The 21,172-nt window shown below is 51.6% G+C and overlaps 1 protein-coding gene across 1 annotated transcript in view; it reads left to right on the forward strand.

Annotated features, from left to right (window-relative positions):
• Positions 1–21,172, forward strand: part of SVOP (SV2 related protein) — a 381,533-nt gene that overhangs the window by 237,840 nt on the left and 122,521 nt on the right. Inside the window, exon 5 of the mRNA XM_078667399.1 lies at positions 20,520–20,591. Within this exon, the coding sequence (XP_078523525.1) occupies positions 20,520–20,591 (72 nt within the window). The remainder of the gene's footprint in view (positions 1–20,519; positions 20,592–21,172) is intronic.

Below are 21,172 nucleotides of genomic sequence, written 5' to 3' on the forward strand. Positions count from 1 at the left end.
CAGAGGCAGGCTTTGGATAGTTAGACAGGAACATACCTACTTTCTAAAAGTGGTATTTTCAAACACAGAATGTTAAAACCAACTTCACTAAAAGATGGATTTTTATCATTCTGTCAGACCTCCACGCTCTCCAGGATCCGGGCGATGCTCAATGGGTCCACCTCCAGACCTCCCCAAGCTTGGTTGTCTTAAAGATCCCAAGCCTAGAAGTGGTCTGGCGAGGGAAAATGTGAAGGGCTGGAAAAGGACGGCCAGGGGGGTGGTTACCAATCTGGAAAACAAAGAAAGAGCCCGTCAATACCACTCTGGGGCACCTAGCCACCTCTAACAACTGATACGGTATTGCTCCTACCTTGCTAAGAGGACTCGCGGGAAGGACCTCTCTGTGTCTGACACTCTCCTCCTCCGTGACGCCCCTGGGATGTTCCTATGGGAACATAAACATAAGGTTAGTCCCCCTATAGCTCCTCGTGGATTCTATACTCGGCAATCATTTACATGTACCTACCGGTTGCACGCTCTCTGAGGACCACAAGGAAACCGTCAGAAAAGATACGAATCTATAGTCTCTTAGCAACCAACAAAAAGCCCCTCCTGTTCTGTTAAGTCACAGATGCCTAACCCAGTATCTCTTGTGCTCACAACCAAATTCCGGTAAACAGAGAAGAGAAAGGTAAATAAATGAAGAAAACCGAGGCGGCTCCAGAAGAAGAGAACCGGCTCGCCTTGCCCCCTACAACACTGGAGTCAACAAAGTAATGGGCTCCTCAGTACCAGGCGAGCGGTTGTCCGTCCCGCACCACCGGAGTCAACAAAGTAATGGGCTCCTCAGTAGCAGACGAGCACTCTCTTCATTATGTCCTGAAACGCCCCTCCTTGGGAGAACTCTCCCAAACTCGAAGAACCTCCCGGACCCTGTGTCTTCGCGCAAGAACTTGCCAAGCACCACAGCGTCTCAACGGGAATCCTAATGACCCGCTCCACTGCGGTCACCAAAGGTCCAATGAAGGCTGTGTCTTCGCGTGGGACACCGCGAAGCACCACAGCGTTTCCCTTAACACCAGAGGAAATGTCGGGAGCGGTGTCTTCGCAAACGCCACCCAGCGAAGAACCACAACGACTCCCAGGCGTAACAGCCTATCAAACCACATCCAGGTCCGGCCCTGATATGGGTCCTGCAAAGGAAACCGTGTCTTCGCGCTAGAACAGCGAAGCACCACGGAACTGCAATCCAACGGGCATCCGCTCCGCTTCCAGACAAAAACAATCACAAATCCAATGCAACCCGATCTCCATTTCCGCCGAGTCTTTAAAGGCCCCCCCTCCCTACCGCTAAGACTTCTGGGACACGTAGTCCCATTATTAGGCAGGCGCGCTAAGCAAGGCATCAGACCCTGTAAGTACGTCCTCCTCCCCGGCGCCTCCTAGATCCAGGCTTGCCAGGGTTGCGGGCATGGAAAGAACGCACCGCCCTTGGAGCATGGACTCCTGCACATGGCTCCCAGGAATCTTCCTCCGAGGTGTACCCCTTCCAGGAGACCAGATACCACAGTCGGCCCTGACGAAACCGGGAATGCAGGATTTTGCGCACCTCATACTCCAGTTGTCCGTCCCGCACCACCGGAGGAACTGTCACGCGTCGGCGACCGCTGGCCGGTTTCAGGAGGCTGCAGTGGAACACCGGATGTATGCGAAGGGAGGCAGGCAATCTCAAACGATACGCCACTGGATTCACCTGGCGGACGACAACATACGGGCCTATGAAACGAGGATGGAACACGCTGCGATATTTGAACCTGATGTTCCTAGTGGATAACCACACTCGGTCCCCCGCCCTGTATTGGGGCCCGGCCTGCCTGTGGAGATCAGCCCAGTTTTTGTACGTGAGCTTAGACCGCCCCAATTCAGCCTGTATGCGTTTGTGTACCAACAACAAGTCCTTGACCTGAGCGTGAACAGATGGATGGTTCAGGACTTCCCGAGGTATGGTCAAGGGCAACGTGTTGGCATGATACCCGGTGTTTGCTCTGAAAGGGGTTTCCTTGATGGAACTGTGCCAAGAGTTATTATACGAGAGCTCCGCCAACCATAACAGCGAGACCCAGGATTCAGCGGCCTCCGTAGCATAACAGCGCAGGTACTTTTTGACTGTCTGGTTTAACCTTTCGGTCTGGCCATCAGTCTGTGGATGAAAGCTCGTGGATAAGGCCACCTCCACGTGCAACGCCTTACACCATGCCTTTCAAAAACGAGCAACGAATTGTGGTCCGCTATCGGACACTATGACCTTGGGCAGGCCATGCAACCGGACCACCTGTTGTAACAACATTTGGGCCGTCTGGGCTGCGGTCGGCAGATTTCTGCAGGGAAGGAAGTGTCCGGCTTTTGTTAAGCTGTCCACCACTACCAAAATGGCGTTACACCCCTGATCCATGGGCAACCCCACCACAAAATCAAGACTGATGGTTTGCCACGGCCGAGAAGGTGTGGGCAACGGTTGCAACAGCCCCTTTGCCTTACTGGCCTCCCCCTTGGCACGGGCACATGTGTCACATTGGGAAACCCAGGTCTTCACATCGCCCGCCATGTTCTCCCACCAGAAGGATCGTTGCCAGAGAAGATAGCGTCTTCGTACCTCCAGGATGCCCTGCCAATACCGCATTGTGGCACCAGTTAAAAGCTTTCTGGCGAAGCTCATGCTGCGGCAAATACAGTCGATTGCAAAATAAAGGCACCCCGTGCTGTAAAGAACGACGTTGATCTTTCCCGACCCATTCCTGCCATTGGGCTAGGGTCCGGTGGCCCTTTACCTGAGCCAGAAAGCCCTCCACCGTAATCCCACATACTACCTTTTCGGGGGGTATAATGGCTTCTTGAGCAACTGTGCGCGTGTCAGCTCCCTCGCTTTCCTGGACAGCGAGTCAGCTTTCCGGTTGTCAATGCCAGGACGCAATGTGATAACAAAGTTGTATTCCGCAAAGAACAGAGTCCACTGCATCTGCCTCTGCGATAAGTGTCGAGCGGTCTTCATGAACTGCAGATTGCGGTGGTCCGTGTATACCGTGACCGGATGTTGAGCCCCCCACAGGTAGTGTCTCCATTCCTGGAAGGCTCACTTGATCGCCAGGAGCTCCTTTTCTGCCACGGTATAATTCACCTCCGCGGGGTTCAGTTTTTTGGACAGGAAGGCCACTGGATGCAAGTGGCCTGTCTCTCGGTCCCTCTGTGATAGTATCGCACCAATAGCCAGATCCGATGCGCCAGCTTCGATGATAAAAGGGATATCAACCTGAGGATGGCTTAGAACAGGTGCTGAGCAGAACGCCTCCTTGAGATGTACAAAAGCCTCGCTTGTCTCTGGGGTCCACCTGAAGGGAACCCCTTTTCTCAGAAGCCTAGTGATGGGGGTTGCCAACTGAGAAAATTGTGCGATGAACCGCCTATAAAAGTTAGCGAAACCAAGAAATCTTTGCACCTCTCTCACATTCTTAGGCGTCGGCCATTCCTGCACTGCTGCCACTTTTCTGTCCGCCATGCTAAACCCCTGAGGACTCAGGATCACCCCCAGAAACTCCACCTGTCGTACGCTGAACTCGCATTTGCTTAACTTACAATACAGATGGTTCTCTTGTAAGCGTTGCAAGACCATACCGACATGTTGGGCGTGTTGCGCAGGAGAGGCAGAATAGATGAGAATATCATCAATGTAGACGACCGCTATGCGTTCCAGATAGTCTTTCAGAACGTCATCAAGGAAGTATTGGAATGCCGCAGGGGCATTACACAGCCCGAACGGCATTACTAGATACTCGTACATGCCATATCGCGTTTTAAACGCCGTCTTTCACTCATCTCCCTGCCGTATACGAACCAGGTGGTATGCTCCACGTAAGTCGAGGCGAGTATAGATCGTGGCCTCACGCACCTGGTCCAACAGCACGGGGATGATCGGAAGCGGGTATCGGTTTCTTACCGTGTTCTTGTTCAAAACGCGATAGTCTATGCAGGCTCTCAATTCCCCGTTAGCCTTGGCCGTGAAGAACAGAGGAGAGGCTGCAGGGGAACGAGAAGGGCGAATGAACCATAACGCACAGTAGTGGTCCAAGTAGTCACACAGATGCTTATTCTCAGTTTCGGAAAGGGCGTAAACCCTACAGGAGGGTATGGTTGCACCATCCACTAAGTCGATCCGGCAGTCATACTCTCGATGTGGGGGTAGTGACTCCGCCTCCACCACGCTGAACACATCCTGAAACGCTGCATACTCCCCAGGTAACTCGACCTCCTTTTCTGCCGCCGTGGCCACCTGATGAACCAGGGCAAGAGTCAGGGCAATGGAATTGTTCTCATGCATGCACTGCTGCAAACACTCCCTGGATTGGAAGCGTATACTCTTTTGTCGCCAATCCACTGTAGGGCTGTGTCGCCACAGCCATGGCATGCCCAGTATGATTTCGTACTGTGGAGCCTCTATGATATTAAGAACTATGTTCTCCACATGATCTTGTGGACTCCCGGGACAGGTTAATTCTAATGCCTCAGTATGCTCTGTTATGGGGCCCGAATGGAGTGCCATCCACCGCCAACACCGGTTCGGGATGTGTGCTACGCACCCGTGCCATCCCTAACCGCTTTACCAACCCCTGGTCGATGAAATTCCCCGTAGCCCCTGAGTCTATCATGGACCGGACGGGATATTGGGTTCTGCAAAGGAAACCGTGTCTACACGCTAGAACAGCGAAGCACCACGGAACTGCAATCCAACGGGCATCCGCTCCGCTTCCAGACCAAAACAATCACAAATCCAATGCAACCCGATCTCCATTTCCGCGGAATCTTTATAGGTCCCGCCTCCCTACCGCTAAGACTTCTGGGACACGTAGTCCCATTATTAGGCAGGCGCGCTAAGCAAGGCATCAGACCCTGACACATTCTGAGTTCAGGCACACTAAACTCGAATTTCTACTGTGTTCCCTGAGTCAGTTAGGATTATAGATTGTAATAATCTAACTGCCCATTCTGGCCTATGGAGAACAGTTAGCCTTGCAATAGTGAAAAACGAAAATGGCTGTAATTTACTATTAGGACATGCCACACACATCAGGGCATGTCCTACCTTATACTTACAGTGCACTCTGCCCTTGGGCCTACCATAGGGGTGTCTGATATGAAGAAAAGTGAAGGTTAAGGGACTGGCAAGTGGGTGCACTTGCCCAGTCAGCATGACAGTACCAGACTGCACACAGGCTCTGCAATGGCAGACCTTAGACACATTTTCAAGGTTGCTTCTGTGGGTGGCACAACCAGTGCTGCAAGCCCAACAGCAGCATTTGGATTTAGCAGCCCTGGGCACACTCAATGCACTGTACTAGGGTCTGACAAGTAAACCAAACCAGTCAATCATGGAGTCACTAATCAATACATTAATTTACAGTAGAGAGCACTTGCACTTTGGCACTGGACAGCAGTGGCACAGTGCCCAAAGCATCTAACACCAGCAAAAACACATGAAGCAACAGCAAAAATGGAAGGGAAACCCACGCCAATGGTGCCAGGTCTAACAATCCAGATCCTCAGCTGCCCTCCAGACCACCACTACAAAAGAGGCACTTTCTTCTATTGGTGGCCCAACTTGCGAGTCAAGCCCTCCTCAGAAGAAGCATCAAGCCCACTGGCCTTTTACAAATCCATGTACAAGGCATCATCTGGGTAGTAAGGGGTGAGAAAGCCATCCTCATCACCACCATCATCAGACACACTCTGAGGTGAGTGAAAAAGATAATGGACCCTCATTTGGTGTGTACACCTTGGTATAGGTACCAGGTCAGGGTGCATGGCAAACAATTGTGGTTTCGTGATTTTGTATCTGAAAATCATTCAAGATATGCTGCTGTGTTTTCAATGACCCAGGAAACACAGGGCATACCAGGATAAATTGTGGAACTGCTCCTGCGATTGGTGACTTTAAAGGTGTATGACTGATACTGTGACGCCCTCACGCCTTCTCTGCAGGTTTGGTGTCGCAGTATGGGGTTGAATCCTTATTGTTTTTTATGTTTATGTTTGGACTTTGATTTTGACTTACTTGAGGACTTTGTGTGCAAAGTTGACCATTTGCAGGAAGAGCCTCGTAAGCGGTAATTGTCTATGAATTAAGTGGGACTCATGCAAAGGCCACTATTTCTTTTTGTGTTCCACAATATACAGCTTTGTGTCCTGGTCCCAGATTGCCTTCGAAAGCATAACTTTCGAGGTATGGGCCGAGCCAAGACATCTTGTTCGGTTTTGTGACTGAAATCTTTTTTCTACAGTTGGGGCATATTTTGAAACCTGCCATTTTTGGCAGGGACATCATTCCCTAGCACACAGGAATCCATTTTGGAAATCGTCAGAAGTCTGACGGGATTGGGAGCAGAGCCCCAGATCCATGTTGCAAGCATGGAAAGAAAGGAACTAATGTCAATATGCAGGGGTGGAGCTTATATGTGATTCCGCTCCATCACTTCCAGAATGGTATGAAGCCAGTACCACTCAGGAGCACTGCTAAATAAGTATATTCGGATCCTTCGGCCACCTTGTGGGATGTTCTAAGATGAGGAACCTGCAGCTAGAGGTATCCTTCAGAAGTAATGCTATTTCTGTGCCACACCCTGCAGTAAAGGTATTCTTTAGGAGATTCTCATCAGAGCTGCCTAAACATTACCAATATCTGTAGGAAATATATTTGCAAGATTGTGCTTTAAATGAATCATTTGTCACATTTAAAACAAGCATTGGCTAAGTCAATAGATCTCACCTACGATATCTATTGGCTTTGCAATCTTTTGTGCCCATGCTGTACAGTTACGCGGCTGCTGTGCGCATAGCTAAAATTAATTTAAAAAGTGCTTTGATGCAGCCAGTGCTAATGTGTGTGTTTTTGTAAATGCTTTAATGCTAGTAGTGTCGTAGCGTTTTCCTTTTATTGCAACACAGAATAACATTGTGAGAGGGATGGAGAGAAGGACACAGGTGAGGGGAGTGGACGGGTGTTAGAAATGGGATCCCTGGCTGGCCAGGGCTTGCGCCAAAGTCAGTCAGAGACCACCATTCCCACGTCAAGGCAAGGGAGTTACACGCCAAGATAACCCCTGCTCACCCCCTTGGTAATGTAGCACGAGCAGTGAGGCTAAACTCGGAGGCAATGTGAGTTAAGTGTTTGCGCACGCACCCCAAGCAACAACACCCAAGGCCCACCACAAAGGAAACTCCACACAAGGTTATGTATAAAAATAGCCTTTGTATTACACCAAAACACATTAGATAAAAACACACACTTTACAATGTGCCAACAGGCACGGGCAGAATTTACAGGGGATATGTACAAGCCAGGGCCACATGGACCACTGTCAGGAATCAGCACTTTTAGAACTAGAAATACTGTTAGAATTAGCACTTAGGACATAGAGTATAAATCACTTTAGCACACAACCAGTAACTACTGGTACCAGGTAAGTACCACCTACGCAACCCTAACCACCTTAGGAGAATATTGCGCAGGGAACCAGGACCTCACAGGGAAGACCTGTACTAGGAGAGAACCCCCACCTAAGTATCACAATACCTGTAGGGGTATAGGCATAGGAACATTACACATGATGCATAAACACTCAGAGGTGTAGGGAAGAAAAACACATGATGCATCAACTGCTGTGTAACAATCATGGGGCCAACGCTGGAGCCTCGCAGGCTCTGCACAAATGACTGGGCCCTCAGGAGCCTCTCTGGCTCAACCAACAAGAAATGCCCCCTACGCGGGAGTCCCCTCCTGGGGACTCAAAAGGGACAATGGCCGGAAATCGTAGCAGTCCCACCCCTGGGGACTCGGAATGAAGATAGGGCCCCGGGGCCCTCGTGGGCCTCGCAAAACAAATGGGGCGCTTTTGAGCCTCTCGGGGCTCTAGATACACACTGCGCCCGGGAGCCTCTGGGGCTCTAACACAAGGGCGCCCCCGTGACGTTGGAATCCCGCTCGGGGGACTCTAAATGCCTAAATGCCCGCAAGAGCCTCGGGGCTCAAAGAAATGCCACTGAGCCTCTCTGGACTCTAAATTGCAAATGCCCCCGTGGCCCTCGTGGGCCTCTGGACTAATGACTGCCCCGTGCGTTGGAGTCCCACTCGGGACTCGAGAATACTGGCGGCGCCCCGGAGCCTCTCTGCGTGCCCCCTCCCGCTCTGTCACTCACCGGCTTCTCCTGCTTCTGGGGCGGCGACGGCGGAGGCGGCAGGCCCTTCTCAGAGCTGCGGCGGTGGCAGGCACGGCACTGTGCCTCGCGCCCCTCCTCTCTTCTCCTCAAGGCTGCCGGCCCTTCCGCCAGACACCACGCGGCTCCAGCGGGGAGGGTCCTTCTCCGATGACGCGGTGGGAGGCTCGGCCGGCTGGGCCAATCCCAGCGCGGCCTGGCTGTGACGCTGGCGGCTCCTTTCTCGGTGTCCGAGGAGAGCTCGGGCCGCGGGGGTGATTTCAGCACGGGGTGGGCTCCCGTGAAATAAACAAATACGGGCAAATCTGCGGCGTGGGCAGCCGTTTGGGATCCTCACAATAAACACAGCGGCAAGGTCCCTGGCAGCGCAAAATGCAGGGTGGGCACCTGCCTGGAACACAAAGTGCTCCCAAGCGCTAGCAGATAAATAAAGTGCTTCCAGGCGCTTTGAGGGGTGAATACAGCGCTCCCAAGCGCTATTGAAAAGGTAAAGCGTTCCCAGGCGCTTGGAGGCCCACAAGTACAGAATAAGTCCTCCTAGGACTGCAGCAAGATTGGGGGGGGGCAAGGCTGGGCCCAGAGCCAGCTCACTGGGCCTCCAGGCAGGGAGGCAGTCCAAGTGGCGGTCCTCCTGGTGCCCAGGCAGCAGCAGCAGCAGCCCCCCTCAGATAGGATCCTGGAAAAAGAACAGTTTGTAAGGGTACACAGCCCCTTTTTATACAGTTAATCCCTTTGTCTGAGGTGCAGGGTGGGGGAGAAACCAGTCGCAGCTGGTTTTGGAGCACCCTTGATGTGCTCAACCACCCTTTCTATTCACTAGGGAGGCTAGGGTCATTAGACACACCACAGGGGGCGGAGCCAGCATTGTGTGGGGAAAGCCCAGCCCTATTCAGGACCCAGGTGCACCCCTCCCTCACATCAGCATGCTAATCTCAACACTCACCACCGGGCAGACCCATCATGACTCATGGAGCCTGGCACCCCAGCCAGCTCCAGCCAATCACACACCAGCACATTCACTGCACAGACAGGCACACTTCTAGAAGTGGCACTTCCATACTAGACACATACACGCCGCATGCATCATTGCGCAGCATTCAATCACACGAGTCCGCACATACCAGACTCGAGCCTGCACACCCCACGCATCAGGAACTACCAGGGACACATACATTCCCCGTGCATTCCTATGGGAGGGCAGGCCTATCTCACCATATGCACTCAGAGTGCGCACGCACTTTCCACTGGGACACAGTGAAAGTGCGCAGAAACCAAAAATCACCATCACCAGGTCACCATTAAAAGCAAAAAGTTTAGGGGTGAACCTGCCAGAAGGGCCAAGTCCAACAACGGGCAAGAGTGGATGGTGGCAACAACACGGACAACGGAAGGTTTCCTGCGTCAGACATGGGCAAACATGCGAACCCCAGAGGGGGGCATGGGAAGGGTGGGGGTAAAGCATAAAGACAACAGAGTGTGAGTAGGAAGGGCAAGAGCACCCACACAGACATTGGAGGATGGGTTGGAAAGGCAGGGGTAACCTCATGGACAACAGGGGGTTAGTGGGCGGGACGAGGAAAGCATACGTCCAGTGGTGGGTAAGTAGGAAGGGTAGGGGCAAGCAGACAAACAACAGGAGATTAGAGAGGGGCAGGGGCAACCACAAGGGCACTAGAGAGTGGGTTGGAGGGGTGGGGTCAACTACACAGGTAACAGCGGGTGGGTAAAAGGTCTGGGGGCAAGCACAAGGACAACTTAGAATAAGCCGGAGGGGCTAGGGGCAAGCAGACAGACAATGGAGGGTGGGCAGGAGAGACTGGTGCGGGTACATGGTAACAGAGGGTTGGACAAGGAGCTCAGGCAAGCACATGTACAATGACGGACCTGGGGAAGGAACACAGAAGTGGGAGAGGTACACGAAGTAGACAGCTGGAAAACACTGGTTCTCTTGTAGAATGGTTAAGCAAAAAGAAAATAACAGCACATGATAAACGAGCAGTGGTAAGACACAAGTAATGTGTCCATGCTGCAGGAAAAAGACAAACACACTAAGAGGACAAAAGCTTACGAAAGCTTACACATAAGAAGCAAGAAATTGAGAGTGACAATGAAGCCAACCAATCGTAAGCAATGGGCAGACTTAAGCCCCCTGAAATGTAACAAAAGATCTAAGCACACGCTGTCTTAGGCGAGGATAGATCAATAATCCCCTCCACCTACAGCTAGTCGACACAGGGGCAGGGTAGCAATATGGGGCTCTTTTAAACCTTAGTCCAGAGCTGGTTCTAGCTACCGCTCTGCTTTATCTTAGAATATGCACAGGACCATTGTTGCTGCGAGCCCTGCACTCACAGGATGACTTAAAACGTGCTCTCTCATCCCTGCCTGGCACTATTTTTCCTTTCCAGTCGTATTGTGTTGGATTGTATTGTACTCGGATTTGTGTAGCATCTCAGACCCCTCTACCGAGTCTCACATGTTGTGGCAGTAAGAATGAGCAGCGCCCCTAGTAAGGAACCCGCTGGCATGCTTGGAGATCTGTGAATCTTCTAAAAGCAATAAGGTGTTAGTTACGAAGCTTTATCGCCACTTGCATATAAATGTTTATGCGATTTTAAAAGACTGGCTCGAGGCAGCTTCTCCTTTTGTTTTTCACAGATCCTATTTTTGTAGCCTCGCACATATATAGTTCAATGATTTCACAGTCTTTAACAGAAATAGCTCCTCTGAGTGTAAAATGAATGTAATTAACAATGTGCTCTTGTCACCATGAAAGGCAATGCTCCTCCCAGCAGAGCTAAGAAAACCAAACACACATACTCTCTCTGTCTCTCCTTCTCCCCCTGATGTCGGAAAATGTACTATCTCTGCTCTCCCAAGCACTCCACCCCATCCCCCATCTGCTCTCCGCCTCTATTCCCTCGTTTTATCTCCCATATTTCTAGCTTCATGCACAAGGTAAAGTGCGTCACAGAATTTATGCAGTAAAAATCTCAGAATTCTCAATGAAAAAATGTGTTAGAAGAAAGGAAGAAACATCCATTATTAGGTCTGGCCTATGATCAGACAACTGTTTGTTTATGAAAGACTTAATGTGAACTTAAGTGAGCTTTACTGCCCACCAATTGTTTTCCATATTTTGGCTTTATTATTACTCGCTTTTGTTTGCTTCTTATTCGATGGCTGGTCCTCCTCTTTTGGGGTTGTCTCTCCACTGGACCATAACTTCTTTACCTTCGTTTAGAATACTCACCTGTTATCCTTCCCCTGGTCACTTTTAGGTAAATAATGTTGTTATTTTTGGTTAAGCACTTCATGAGAGCGCATGTGTTTTCCTGCCCTCTCTTCAGTGTGCTTCTCTCCCTCCAAATACCGGCCTCCTGCTCTCGATGTTACTCTCTCCCTCGAGTGCTGCTCGCTCTCTGCACATATTTGTTTTTTAATTCCCTTTAATTCTTGAAAATAAATAAAACGTTTGAAATTAAAATTACACCTCTGTCTGCTTGCTGTATCTTCATGTACATGGACTGTGATGACTAATAGGGCTGGTGTAGTCATTTACCAGTGCTCTTGATTTTATTGAGTCTCTCATCTCAGCCCAGCTGTCCACCCACCCTTAAATTGTTTGTGGTTACATTGATCAGTTTCTGCTTGCTATTTTTAGGACTTCCAGTGGGATGCTGGCCATGTTTTACTCTCCCCTTTAAGGGATGAAACGCTCAGTTAAAAATGGTCCAATTAGGCCTGCAAAGTGCCTGTCTACAAGTGAGGGTCTCAATACTCTGATAAAGAAGAGGAAGATCCCAGTTTAAATCAATCCGGTTACTTGTAAAGCACGACTACTCAGCCGTTAGGGTCTCAAGGCGCTGTGGCGAGGGGGTTTGGGGGGACCAGCGGTTCAGTCGATGAGCCAGGTCTTGAGGTCCTTCCTGAATTGAGGGAGTGGCGGTGATTGGTAGGACTTTCGAGAAATAGCTGATACCTGCGTATCAGAACTGCCTATCAGATGTCAGGGACTGACCTATGCATCATAGATTACAGGAAAGCTGCTCCACTTTTGTCATAGTGAGGCTGCATGTGCGCTTAATTCGAAGACGTTCCATTTCTCTGTGTAGTCAAACCCATAAACCCCGTAGTGTGCATCCCAGTAGTGCTACTTTTTCTTTATGTACAATATGACGTTTTGGTGTGTTTAAAGTGCTTCCCTTTTGTGGTGTTACAGAAAGAGATGCTGACTTTAGAACTGGGGAACAAGGTTAGAAGTCCTGGTGTTGGCTCACCATCCTCTGATTCTGGACAAATCCGTTAATCTCCCTATGCCTATAAATAAGAAACACATTTATTTGACCTTGTGTAATGTAACTGTTGCTCATGTAAAGTGTTCCAATGCACATGGGCTGAGTGTGCGCTAAATGCAAGTGCAAAAGAAAAATCAAAATGAATTAAGTACTGAGCTGGACATGCACTTATTGTACCTACTGAATGCTTGGGTTCAGAGCCTCTACCCCTCATTACCCCCAGGTCCCTTATGTCCTCGTCCCATTCATAAATATATGGAGATAACCATCTCCGACAGAAAAAAACGATCAAAAGAATGCTGGGACACTAACCCCGCCCCTCCCACCGGGAGTACATAAGGGGTACTTACCCAGCAGTCTCCCTGTTCTTTTTTTCTGTCTGTCGACAGTTTGGTCTGGATGCTGGTGCTGCTCCTGCTGGGCTGGGGTGCACATCTTCTCTTCTCCCCCCCCGCCTGGCTGCCTGGCTTCGCGGGCGGGAGGGGGGGGGGTTTCCTTGGTCTGCCACCTGGCCTGCCGGGCTTGCTGGGTGTCAGGCTTATTCCTGGCTGGGGAATCCTGTTGGCCGGCCCTTTGCGGCTGGTGCGCCGCCTCCCGAGGGTTCTTTCCGGGTCGCTGTGCGAGTCTTCCTGTGGCCTGGCTGGGTGGAAGACGCGCTGCGCTTTCTCTCCCTGGGATTTCCGATGCCGGATGGTTGGAGTGGGGGCCTCGTTCCTGGGGGTGTTTCGGCCCCAGCTCTGGGTGAGTCCCACGTAGCGGTGTTTTTTTTACTCGGCCTGCCTGTCTTTGTCCTGCTGCATGCCTTGTTTTTCTCCCCTTGCAGCTCGGACATGTGTTCCTCTGCCTCCGGTTCTGCCCCTGTCGGGTGGCTGGGGTTCCTGAGCCTCGCTCCGCTGGGGTGGCGAGAGGCCGTCTCACGCTGGTTTAAAGGCCTGTTTTGACCCTCCTTTGCCCGCCTCTCTGGCTGCGCTGGCTGGTTGTGGCTTCAGGGTTGGTGTGGCGGCTTTGCTGTTTCGGTGTCCGTTTTCCCGGGGCCTGGCTCATTCATGTCATGGGCTCGGCTCTCTGTCTCAGCGGCCCCCTGCTCCCGGGCTGCCTTGGCCAGCCGAGAGAGGGGGGAGCCTCCCGGTAGAGGGTCTGGCGCAGCCCATCAGCAGCTTGCGGCGGCTCCCCTGCCTTGGCTGGGGGTCCTCTGTCCTGTCTTAGGGCGAAAGTTTTCTTCGTTGTCGAGGGTTCTCTCGCCTGGTACGGGCTTCTCGTGGCTCCCTGTCATTGCGCCAGCTGTTGGAGGGGTTTGCTCAGTGCTGCTGCTCCCCCGTCATGAGGGGTTCTTTCATTTGATCTCCGCTGTTGCTGGTCGCTCGCCCTGATGTGTGCTGCGATTAGGTTGGGCCCCATTAGCGTTTCTTTGCGGCACGTGCATCTCTTTTTGGGTATCCTCCCTCGTGTGGGGGGGGGGTCTCCTCCTGTTTTGGTGCTTGTTCCTGTCTTCGGGGACTGGTCTTGTGCTGCTAAGGGTGCTGGCTGCTGCTGTGGCTTTCTGTGTGTCGGGGCCTCGGCTCTTACATGGAGTTGGGTGTCTGTCGTGCACTTTAGGGCTTCACTTTGGCACTGGCGATGGGCGCTCTTAGATGTGTGCGGGTGCAGGGTTGGTCTCTGCACTGGTGGTTCAATGGCTCCGTTGCTGTTTTTGCTTTGGTGCCTTTGTTTTGGCCGCTTTGTAGTTTGTAGTTTGTGCATGGCATTGGTTTGGGGAACCGGGACTTGGACCCGGGGCTTCATGGGTGACTTTCCTGCTCTTTGCTGGTGCTGCTCTTGCAGCGTGTCCTCCTGTGCGGCTGTCCCTGGTTGTCCCTGGTTGTTCTCCCCACCTTTGCTTTGGGCGTCGGGTTTCTGCCTTGCTGGAGGGTGTGCTGTGTCTCCGTGTGCTCCCTGGCGATGGTGGCTCCCACTTTTGCTCCGTTTCGCCCTTCGGGGCTTCTTGGGTGCTGTGTGTGCTGGCCTGGTAGTTTGCGCTTTTGGTGCGGTCTCTCTTGGTTCCCTGGTCGTGTTTTGCGACTCTGGTCCTGGTTTCTGCCTTCATGGTGCCTTTTTTGTCTGGGGTGCTGTTGCTTGGTGGGTTTGCACTGCGATCTTCTCCTTGTGCTTCGGGGTTGTGGTTGTCTTCTCGGCTCTGGCGTTGCCTTCTTGGCTGCCTGGGGCTCTCTGTCGGGTGGGGGCCTTGTATTTGGTGGTGCCCCATCCTGCCCTCCGGGTTTTGGGGGCTGTTGTCTTCTTGCTCCCATGGGTGCCCTGTGCTTCCCTGTTTTGGGGGGGGGTCTTCGTGGCTCCCTTCCTCCTTTTTTGCTGCGGTCCCTCTCTGGGTTTCTCGCTCCTGGCCTGGCCTTGGCCTTGCCTGTGTCTTTGGGTTGCTGCTCTGGGCTCCCGTGCCTTGGGGGGTTTCTGCCTTTGCTGGATTGTGGGGCCTGTAGCGGCGGTGCCTGGTTGTTTCGGGCTTCCTGCTGCTGTTCTGCCTCTCCTGGTCCTTTTCCGTGTTGCCTTGCCTGCACTTCTGCGTTGTGCTTGCGGTCACGCTTGTTTGTGCTGCTTTTCGCCCGGTTCGCCCTCTGGCCCTGTCGTTGGGGCTTGGTGCTGGTGCTCCTTGGCCTTGCCCTGGGCCGGGTGTTGCGGTCCTGGCTTCCGTGGTTGTTGCCTTTGGCCTTTCCTCCCTGCGGTTGGCTTCTCTCCCCGTTGAGGTCTCCCGCTTGGCTTCCGGTTGGGTTTCTTCCCTCCCCGGGCTACTCTGGCTCTGTGTTGCTGGTCGGACATCCTTTCGGGGTCTGTCTCCCTTGTGCCGGTGTGCTTGGGTTGCACTGGTCGCTCCTCTCTGGTCCTCGCTGCTGCGTGGTGTTCTGGGAGGCTCGCCTGCTCTGGTGCCTTGGTGGAGTTTGGCTTCCCCTGGGGTGTCTTGGGTTGGCTTCTTCGCCTTCTGGCTGGGCTTCTGCCTGTGTCATTTCCTCCCTGCTTCTTCGGGTCTCGTCTGGGGTCCGTGTTGCTGCTGGGTGGGCCTTGTTTGCTGCCTGGTTGGATTCCCATAGTGCGGTTGGGTTCTGCTGGGTCTCTTTGGCCTGAGGGGTGTTTTCTCTGGCTTGGCTCGCTGTGGTGGGGCTGGTGTTGTCCCTTCCCTTTCTGGTGGTCCTTTTTCCGGTGTTGTGCCTCCGCTTTCCCTGTTATCCTGTTCCGGGGGCCGTGTTTCGGTCTTCCTGGTCTGCGGGCTTGCGGTTGCTTCTGCTCCCTGTTGGCTCCTGTTCTTGGCTGGTCTACGGGGCGCCCTGCTTGGGTTTGCCTGGTTGCACTTTTCTGCTGTTCTGGCCTGCCTGTTTGGGCCTGGTGCTTCTTGGCAGGAGCCTTTGCCTGCCTGTGGGGGGGGGGGCTGGTCCCTCTGCTTTCGGGTTCCGGTCCCTTGTGCGTGGAGTGTGTTCCTGCCGTTCTGGCGTTTTGGTTCTGTTTCTGGCTCTGGCTCCTGTTTTCCTGCTTGCCTCCTCGTGGGTTTCGTTTGGGCACTGCCGGGGCTGTTTGCTCTGGGGCCTGTGCTCTGCTGGGGCCTTCCTTTCCTTTTTGCCTTCCCACGTTTTGGGTTTTGGTCTTCGGGTCCTGCGGGTTGCTTGGCCTTGGCTTCCGGGGTTTGTCTTGGGTTGCCATTTTTGCCCTATGGGGTTCGTCCCCTGCGCGTGCCCTGCCTTGGGTCGTGCTGGGCTTCCTCGCCCTGTTGGGTTGGGGTTCCGTGCTGTGCTGTTTTGCCCTGTCCTGCTCCTGTGGGTGCTCTGGGTGTTGTTGGCCCTCGGTCTCGCTGCCCTCTGTGGGCTCCTGGAGCTTGCCTGTTGCTGGGCTTCGAGTGCTTGCTGGTCGTCTTGGCTTCTTCTCCTGCTGGGCTTGAGGGGTTCCTTGAGGTTGCTTCCTGGCCCTCTGCTTTGGCTGTTTGGGGTCTTCTTTGCCTGCCCTCTTTTGGTTGGGCTTGGCTGTGGTGGGTGTTGGCCCCTTTGGGTTCCCTTGCTTGGTCTTGGGTTCCCTGGGTCTTTTATCTGTGTGGTTGCTCCCCTCCTCTGTAGTTCGGGGTGTGCCTTCTTTGGGCTGTTGCTTCCTGCTCCGGTTTCCTCCGGTTGGCTGGGGCTGTGTTCTGGGGTTCCTGTGGTTCCTCCTGTTCCCCTTCCTCCTTGGTGTTCCGGGTCTCTTAGTCCTGGGTGGTTGCCCTTGTAGTTTTTTGCTGCTCGGGTTTCCTGGGGGTGATGGCTCCCTTGTGGCCTTGGGGTTTGCCTCTTTCCTGTCCGTGGGCTCTGTCTCGCCTTCCGGGTTGGTTGCTGGTGGTCTGGCTGCTGTTGCTGGCTCTTTCTGTTCGGCCTGCTACTCTTTGGGGGTTTCCGGGGGTGTTTTCCTCTGGTCGCTCTGTGGTCGTGTCTGGTGCTTCCCTTCTCTTCTGGTTTGGTCCTTCCCTTGGTGGCCTTCTCGGCCCCCTCTTTCAGGGGGCCGCCTTTGTTGTTCTTGGCTGGGTCTTGGAATTCCTCTGACCCGCTGGTCCCCTGGGTGTTTCTTTTCTTTCCGGGCCGGGTTTTGTCTGGCTTGGGCTCTCTGTGCCTGGGTTTGGCTTCGGTTGCCCGGTTCTGGCTTCCTGGCCTAGTGGTTCTTGGCCTGTTCTTCTTTGGGTGGACTCCTCACTGATTTTTCTCCTTGCCTCGGTTGGCTGGTGTGTCCGTCCTCTCCCTTTCTCTGGTTGGCGGTGGGGTGTTCCTGCTTGGCCTGGTTGCCCCCTGTGGTGGTAGTTCTGGTCCTCTGGTTGCTCCTCTGTTGTTTTGGTTGGGTGCTTCCTGGTTTGGTGGGGCTCCTCCTTGTCGGGGGCACTGCTTGGGGTTTCCCCGGTTCTGCCTCTTGCTTTCTGTGGTTGCTGCCTTGGGGTGTTTCCTGAGTTGGCTTCTGTTTGGTTTGGGAAGGCCGGCTTTTCTGCTTTGGTATTCTCCATATATTTATGAATGGGACGAGGACATAAGGGACCTGGGGGTAATGCTCTATTACTTACCGGTAATCTTCATTACTCCGGGTCCCGTTGTCCTCGTCCCATTCATACGCCCCTCCCTCCCTCCCGGACGGCCGGCTTTCCTGTTTTGGGCTTGGTTGTTCAGGGAGACTGCTGGGTAAGTACCCCTTATGTACTCCCGGTGGAAGGGGCGGGGTTAGTGTCCCAGCATTCTTTTGATCGTTTTTTTCTGTCGGGAGATGGTTATCTCCATATATTTATGAATGGGACGAGGACAACGGGACCCGGAGTAATGAAGATTACCGGTAAGTAATAGAGCATTACCTTCCTGAGACTCTTTGGACTGTTCGTCCTCGCCACCCATAGAATTAAGTGTGGTAGGGGGTGTGCGTGGCCCAGTTTGCAGTGCCATAGTCTAAACCAAGGACACTAGTGGGAAAGAGTCCAACCACCTTGGTTGAGGCTCAGTAACTCCTGCTTTCCCTACAGTCCCTGAATTGGTTCTAGCACACAGCAAATCACATGTGCTCATAAGACAATTGTGTTTTGCTCTTTCTGGGTTGCTGCCAGAACTGAAAGGGCTGAGGGTTAATCTGTAGACCCATAGATGCCTGAGAGCAGCCCTTGGCACTGCAGAGAACTAAGCGTCACATGCACCAAGCTAAGCAATTGTGATTCCTTATTAGCGATTATTAAGGAATCACTATTAAGGAACCGCAATTGCCTATGCATTTAGGTTTCACAAAAAATAGTGATTCCTACGCATTTCCTAATAGTGAATCGCAAATTGCGATTCGCTATTAGGGAATTCTTTCCCATTAATTCATATGGGCCTAGAGGCCCATAGGAATGAATGGGAAACCATTCTCAAGTGGGGATTACCAAATAGGTAATCAATCAATCAATCAATCAATCATGAAATTTGTAAAGTGCAATACTTACCCGTGATGGTCTCAAGGCGCTAGGGGTGTGGGGGACGCTGCTACTGCTCAAAGAGCCAGGTCTTGAGTAGTCTCCTGAAGGTAAGTAGGTCTTGTGTCTGCCGTTGGAGGATGGGGAGGGTGTTCCAGGTCTTAACGGCGAGGTAGGAGAACGATCTTCTGCCGGCGGTCGCTCTTCGGATGTGGGGTATGGTAGGGAGGGCGCGGTAGGCAGGGCGGAGCTGGCGGTTCGGGGTATAGAAGGTGAGTCGTCTGTTGAGGTATTCTGGTCGGTGTTGTGGAGAGCCTTGTGTGCGTGGGTGAGGAGTTTGAAGGTGATCCTCTTGTTGACGGGCAGCCAGTGCAGGTCTCTCAGGTGGGGTGTGATATGGCTGTTTCGAGGGATGTCGAGAATCAGGCGCGCAGAGGCGTACTGTATGCGTTGTAGATGTTTCAGCAGTTTGGCCGGGGCTCCCGTGCAAAGGGCGTTTCCGTAGTCCAGCCTGCTGCTGACGAGGGCCTGTGTGACCATTCTTCTTGTGTCGGTTGGGATCCACCTGATGATCTTCCAGAGCATGCGGTGTGTGTTGAATCACAAATTGTGAATGCAATTTCAAGGGTGCCAGGGGGCCAAAACGCTACCCTGATGCACCCCCAAAATTAGCATGCGTGCACATGTGGCGCACACACATGCCCTAAGGGCATGTGTGTGTGCCACATGGCACTTAGAAAAATGCAATATAGTGTATTTTTTTAAGGCATTGCGAATTACCATCAACTTGAAGTTGATGTTAATTTGCAATTCCTTAATGAAAAGTTGCATTCTGAGAATGCTTATTGCATTCGCAAAATCGGTAATCGCAAATTTTGCGATTACCTATTTTGCGAATGGCTTTGGAGCCTGATGCATCCCAAAAGGCTAGTTACCAGTCGCAAAGGGGCCGATTCTGCAAATCGGCCTGTTTGTGACCGGTAATTTGCTTGATGCATGTGCCCCTAAGAGATTTCTTTGTCCCGTCTGGTCAATGTTCTGAGTTTGCGTGTTGGTTTTTGTATGACTGGTCTAAGTGTGTCTTCCATACAGGGTAAATAAAGTTATCCTTTGTTCACAGGCGCTATATATCTACTCTGATCTTTGAAGAGAGAACTGTATACGTTAGGATTGGCATATACTCGTCCATTTAAAAAACATTCACTTATATAGATTTTTGCTCATATGCACAGGAAATACCAATAGATATGTTTCTTTTTAAATAAAATGTGTAAAGTGTCTAATGCCACCCAGAAAGTTTCTAAACGCTAGATAAGAAACGTTACAAAACAATTCAGGCATTACATACCAAAAGGAAATAATATAGAGTATGCATACCTGCCAACTTACTAATGAATGCTACCGTGTTAGGAGGTGGTGGGGTCTTGTGCCGAGAGCTACCCAAGAGGCGCTCTTCCCCTTCACCGAGCCCCCACAGTGCAGGTTTTTGTTGTAAAAGAAGGATGTCCAACATGGGCCCTGTGGGACGGATCCATGGCCATATTTTACGGATAACTATTGTTTATGTAAATAGGTTCCTTTTAAACTCAGCGTTTGTTCATTTATCCTATGCGTGCTAGACTGAGGGGTGGTGCGTTTATAAGGAGAAGCTGATCTCAGTGTCTTGATACATGTGCATCACGCCAGCTTAGTTTGCCAATCTATGGTCTTTCTTCTATAAGAGGGATGTCCTACACAGGTCCAGGAGGGCCTGAACCATTTCATGTTTTAGGATGACCACTGAATATTTATTTGCACTGCATTTATATTCATTGTATATCTTATGTGAATATCTTTAAATCTGGCATGTATCCCGGACCATGGTTCTTTGTTAACACTCTGCTCTAGACTGCAAAATTCATAGTATTTTACAGATTGCAAATTGTGTTATATGTACCGAGGTTTGATTAACTTGACACTGCAGAGAGGCTGTTCTTCTAAGCTGGAAGCTACAAGCATCACAAGCCCTCTCATCCCATCTGTTGTTTCTACCTGACTCTGATCTTCATCCTTTACAGGTGGTGTTTGTGGGCATGATGGCCAGCTCTTCGCTGTGGGGAAACATTTCAGACCAATACGGCAGAAAAACAGTACGTTTCCTTTCACATCTTTCATAGTGGTGGTGATTGTTTGTGTCATGAACTTTAATGTAATGATAAGTGGTGAATGAAATAAGACAGTGCTGTGAACCCTACAACCACTCAGGAGTCAACTTTTCAATGTCAAGGAAGGTAGAGCCAGCTTACCTCTTTATGATTCTGAATTAGAGGTTGATCAGGGCTCTCAGGGATCTCTAACTTAGGTCCTCTAGGCTAGAGTCATGCTAAAATTTTAAAATAACCACTGACCATGTAAGTGGCTCCTATATAGCTTCATGACATATACGTTTATCTCATGTGGATATCATACACATCTTACATGGATCCCACCGTTGTCGACCAACGTTGAACAACCCTACCATAAATTCAGCTCTGGTGCAAGTGTTTTTGAAAGCAACAGGACATTTATGAGGCCTTTCGTAGCAATGTCACGCCTGCTTCATGTGGCATCCCAAGCCTAATAATGGCTTGATTAAAGTATCTCCACTCGGGGTTCATGCAAGGGTGTTTGTGTATTTGTTTGTGACTTTCTTTAAGGACTTCCTTTAAATGATTGTTTAGATTCTATTTCA

Source organism: Lissotriton helveticus, chromosome 11 (assembly GCF_964261635.1).
Source record: "Lissotriton helveticus chromosome 11, aLisHel1.1, whole genome shotgun sequence".
NCBI lineage: Eukaryota > Metazoa > Chordata > Amphibia > Caudata > Salamandridae > Lissotriton > Lissotriton helveticus.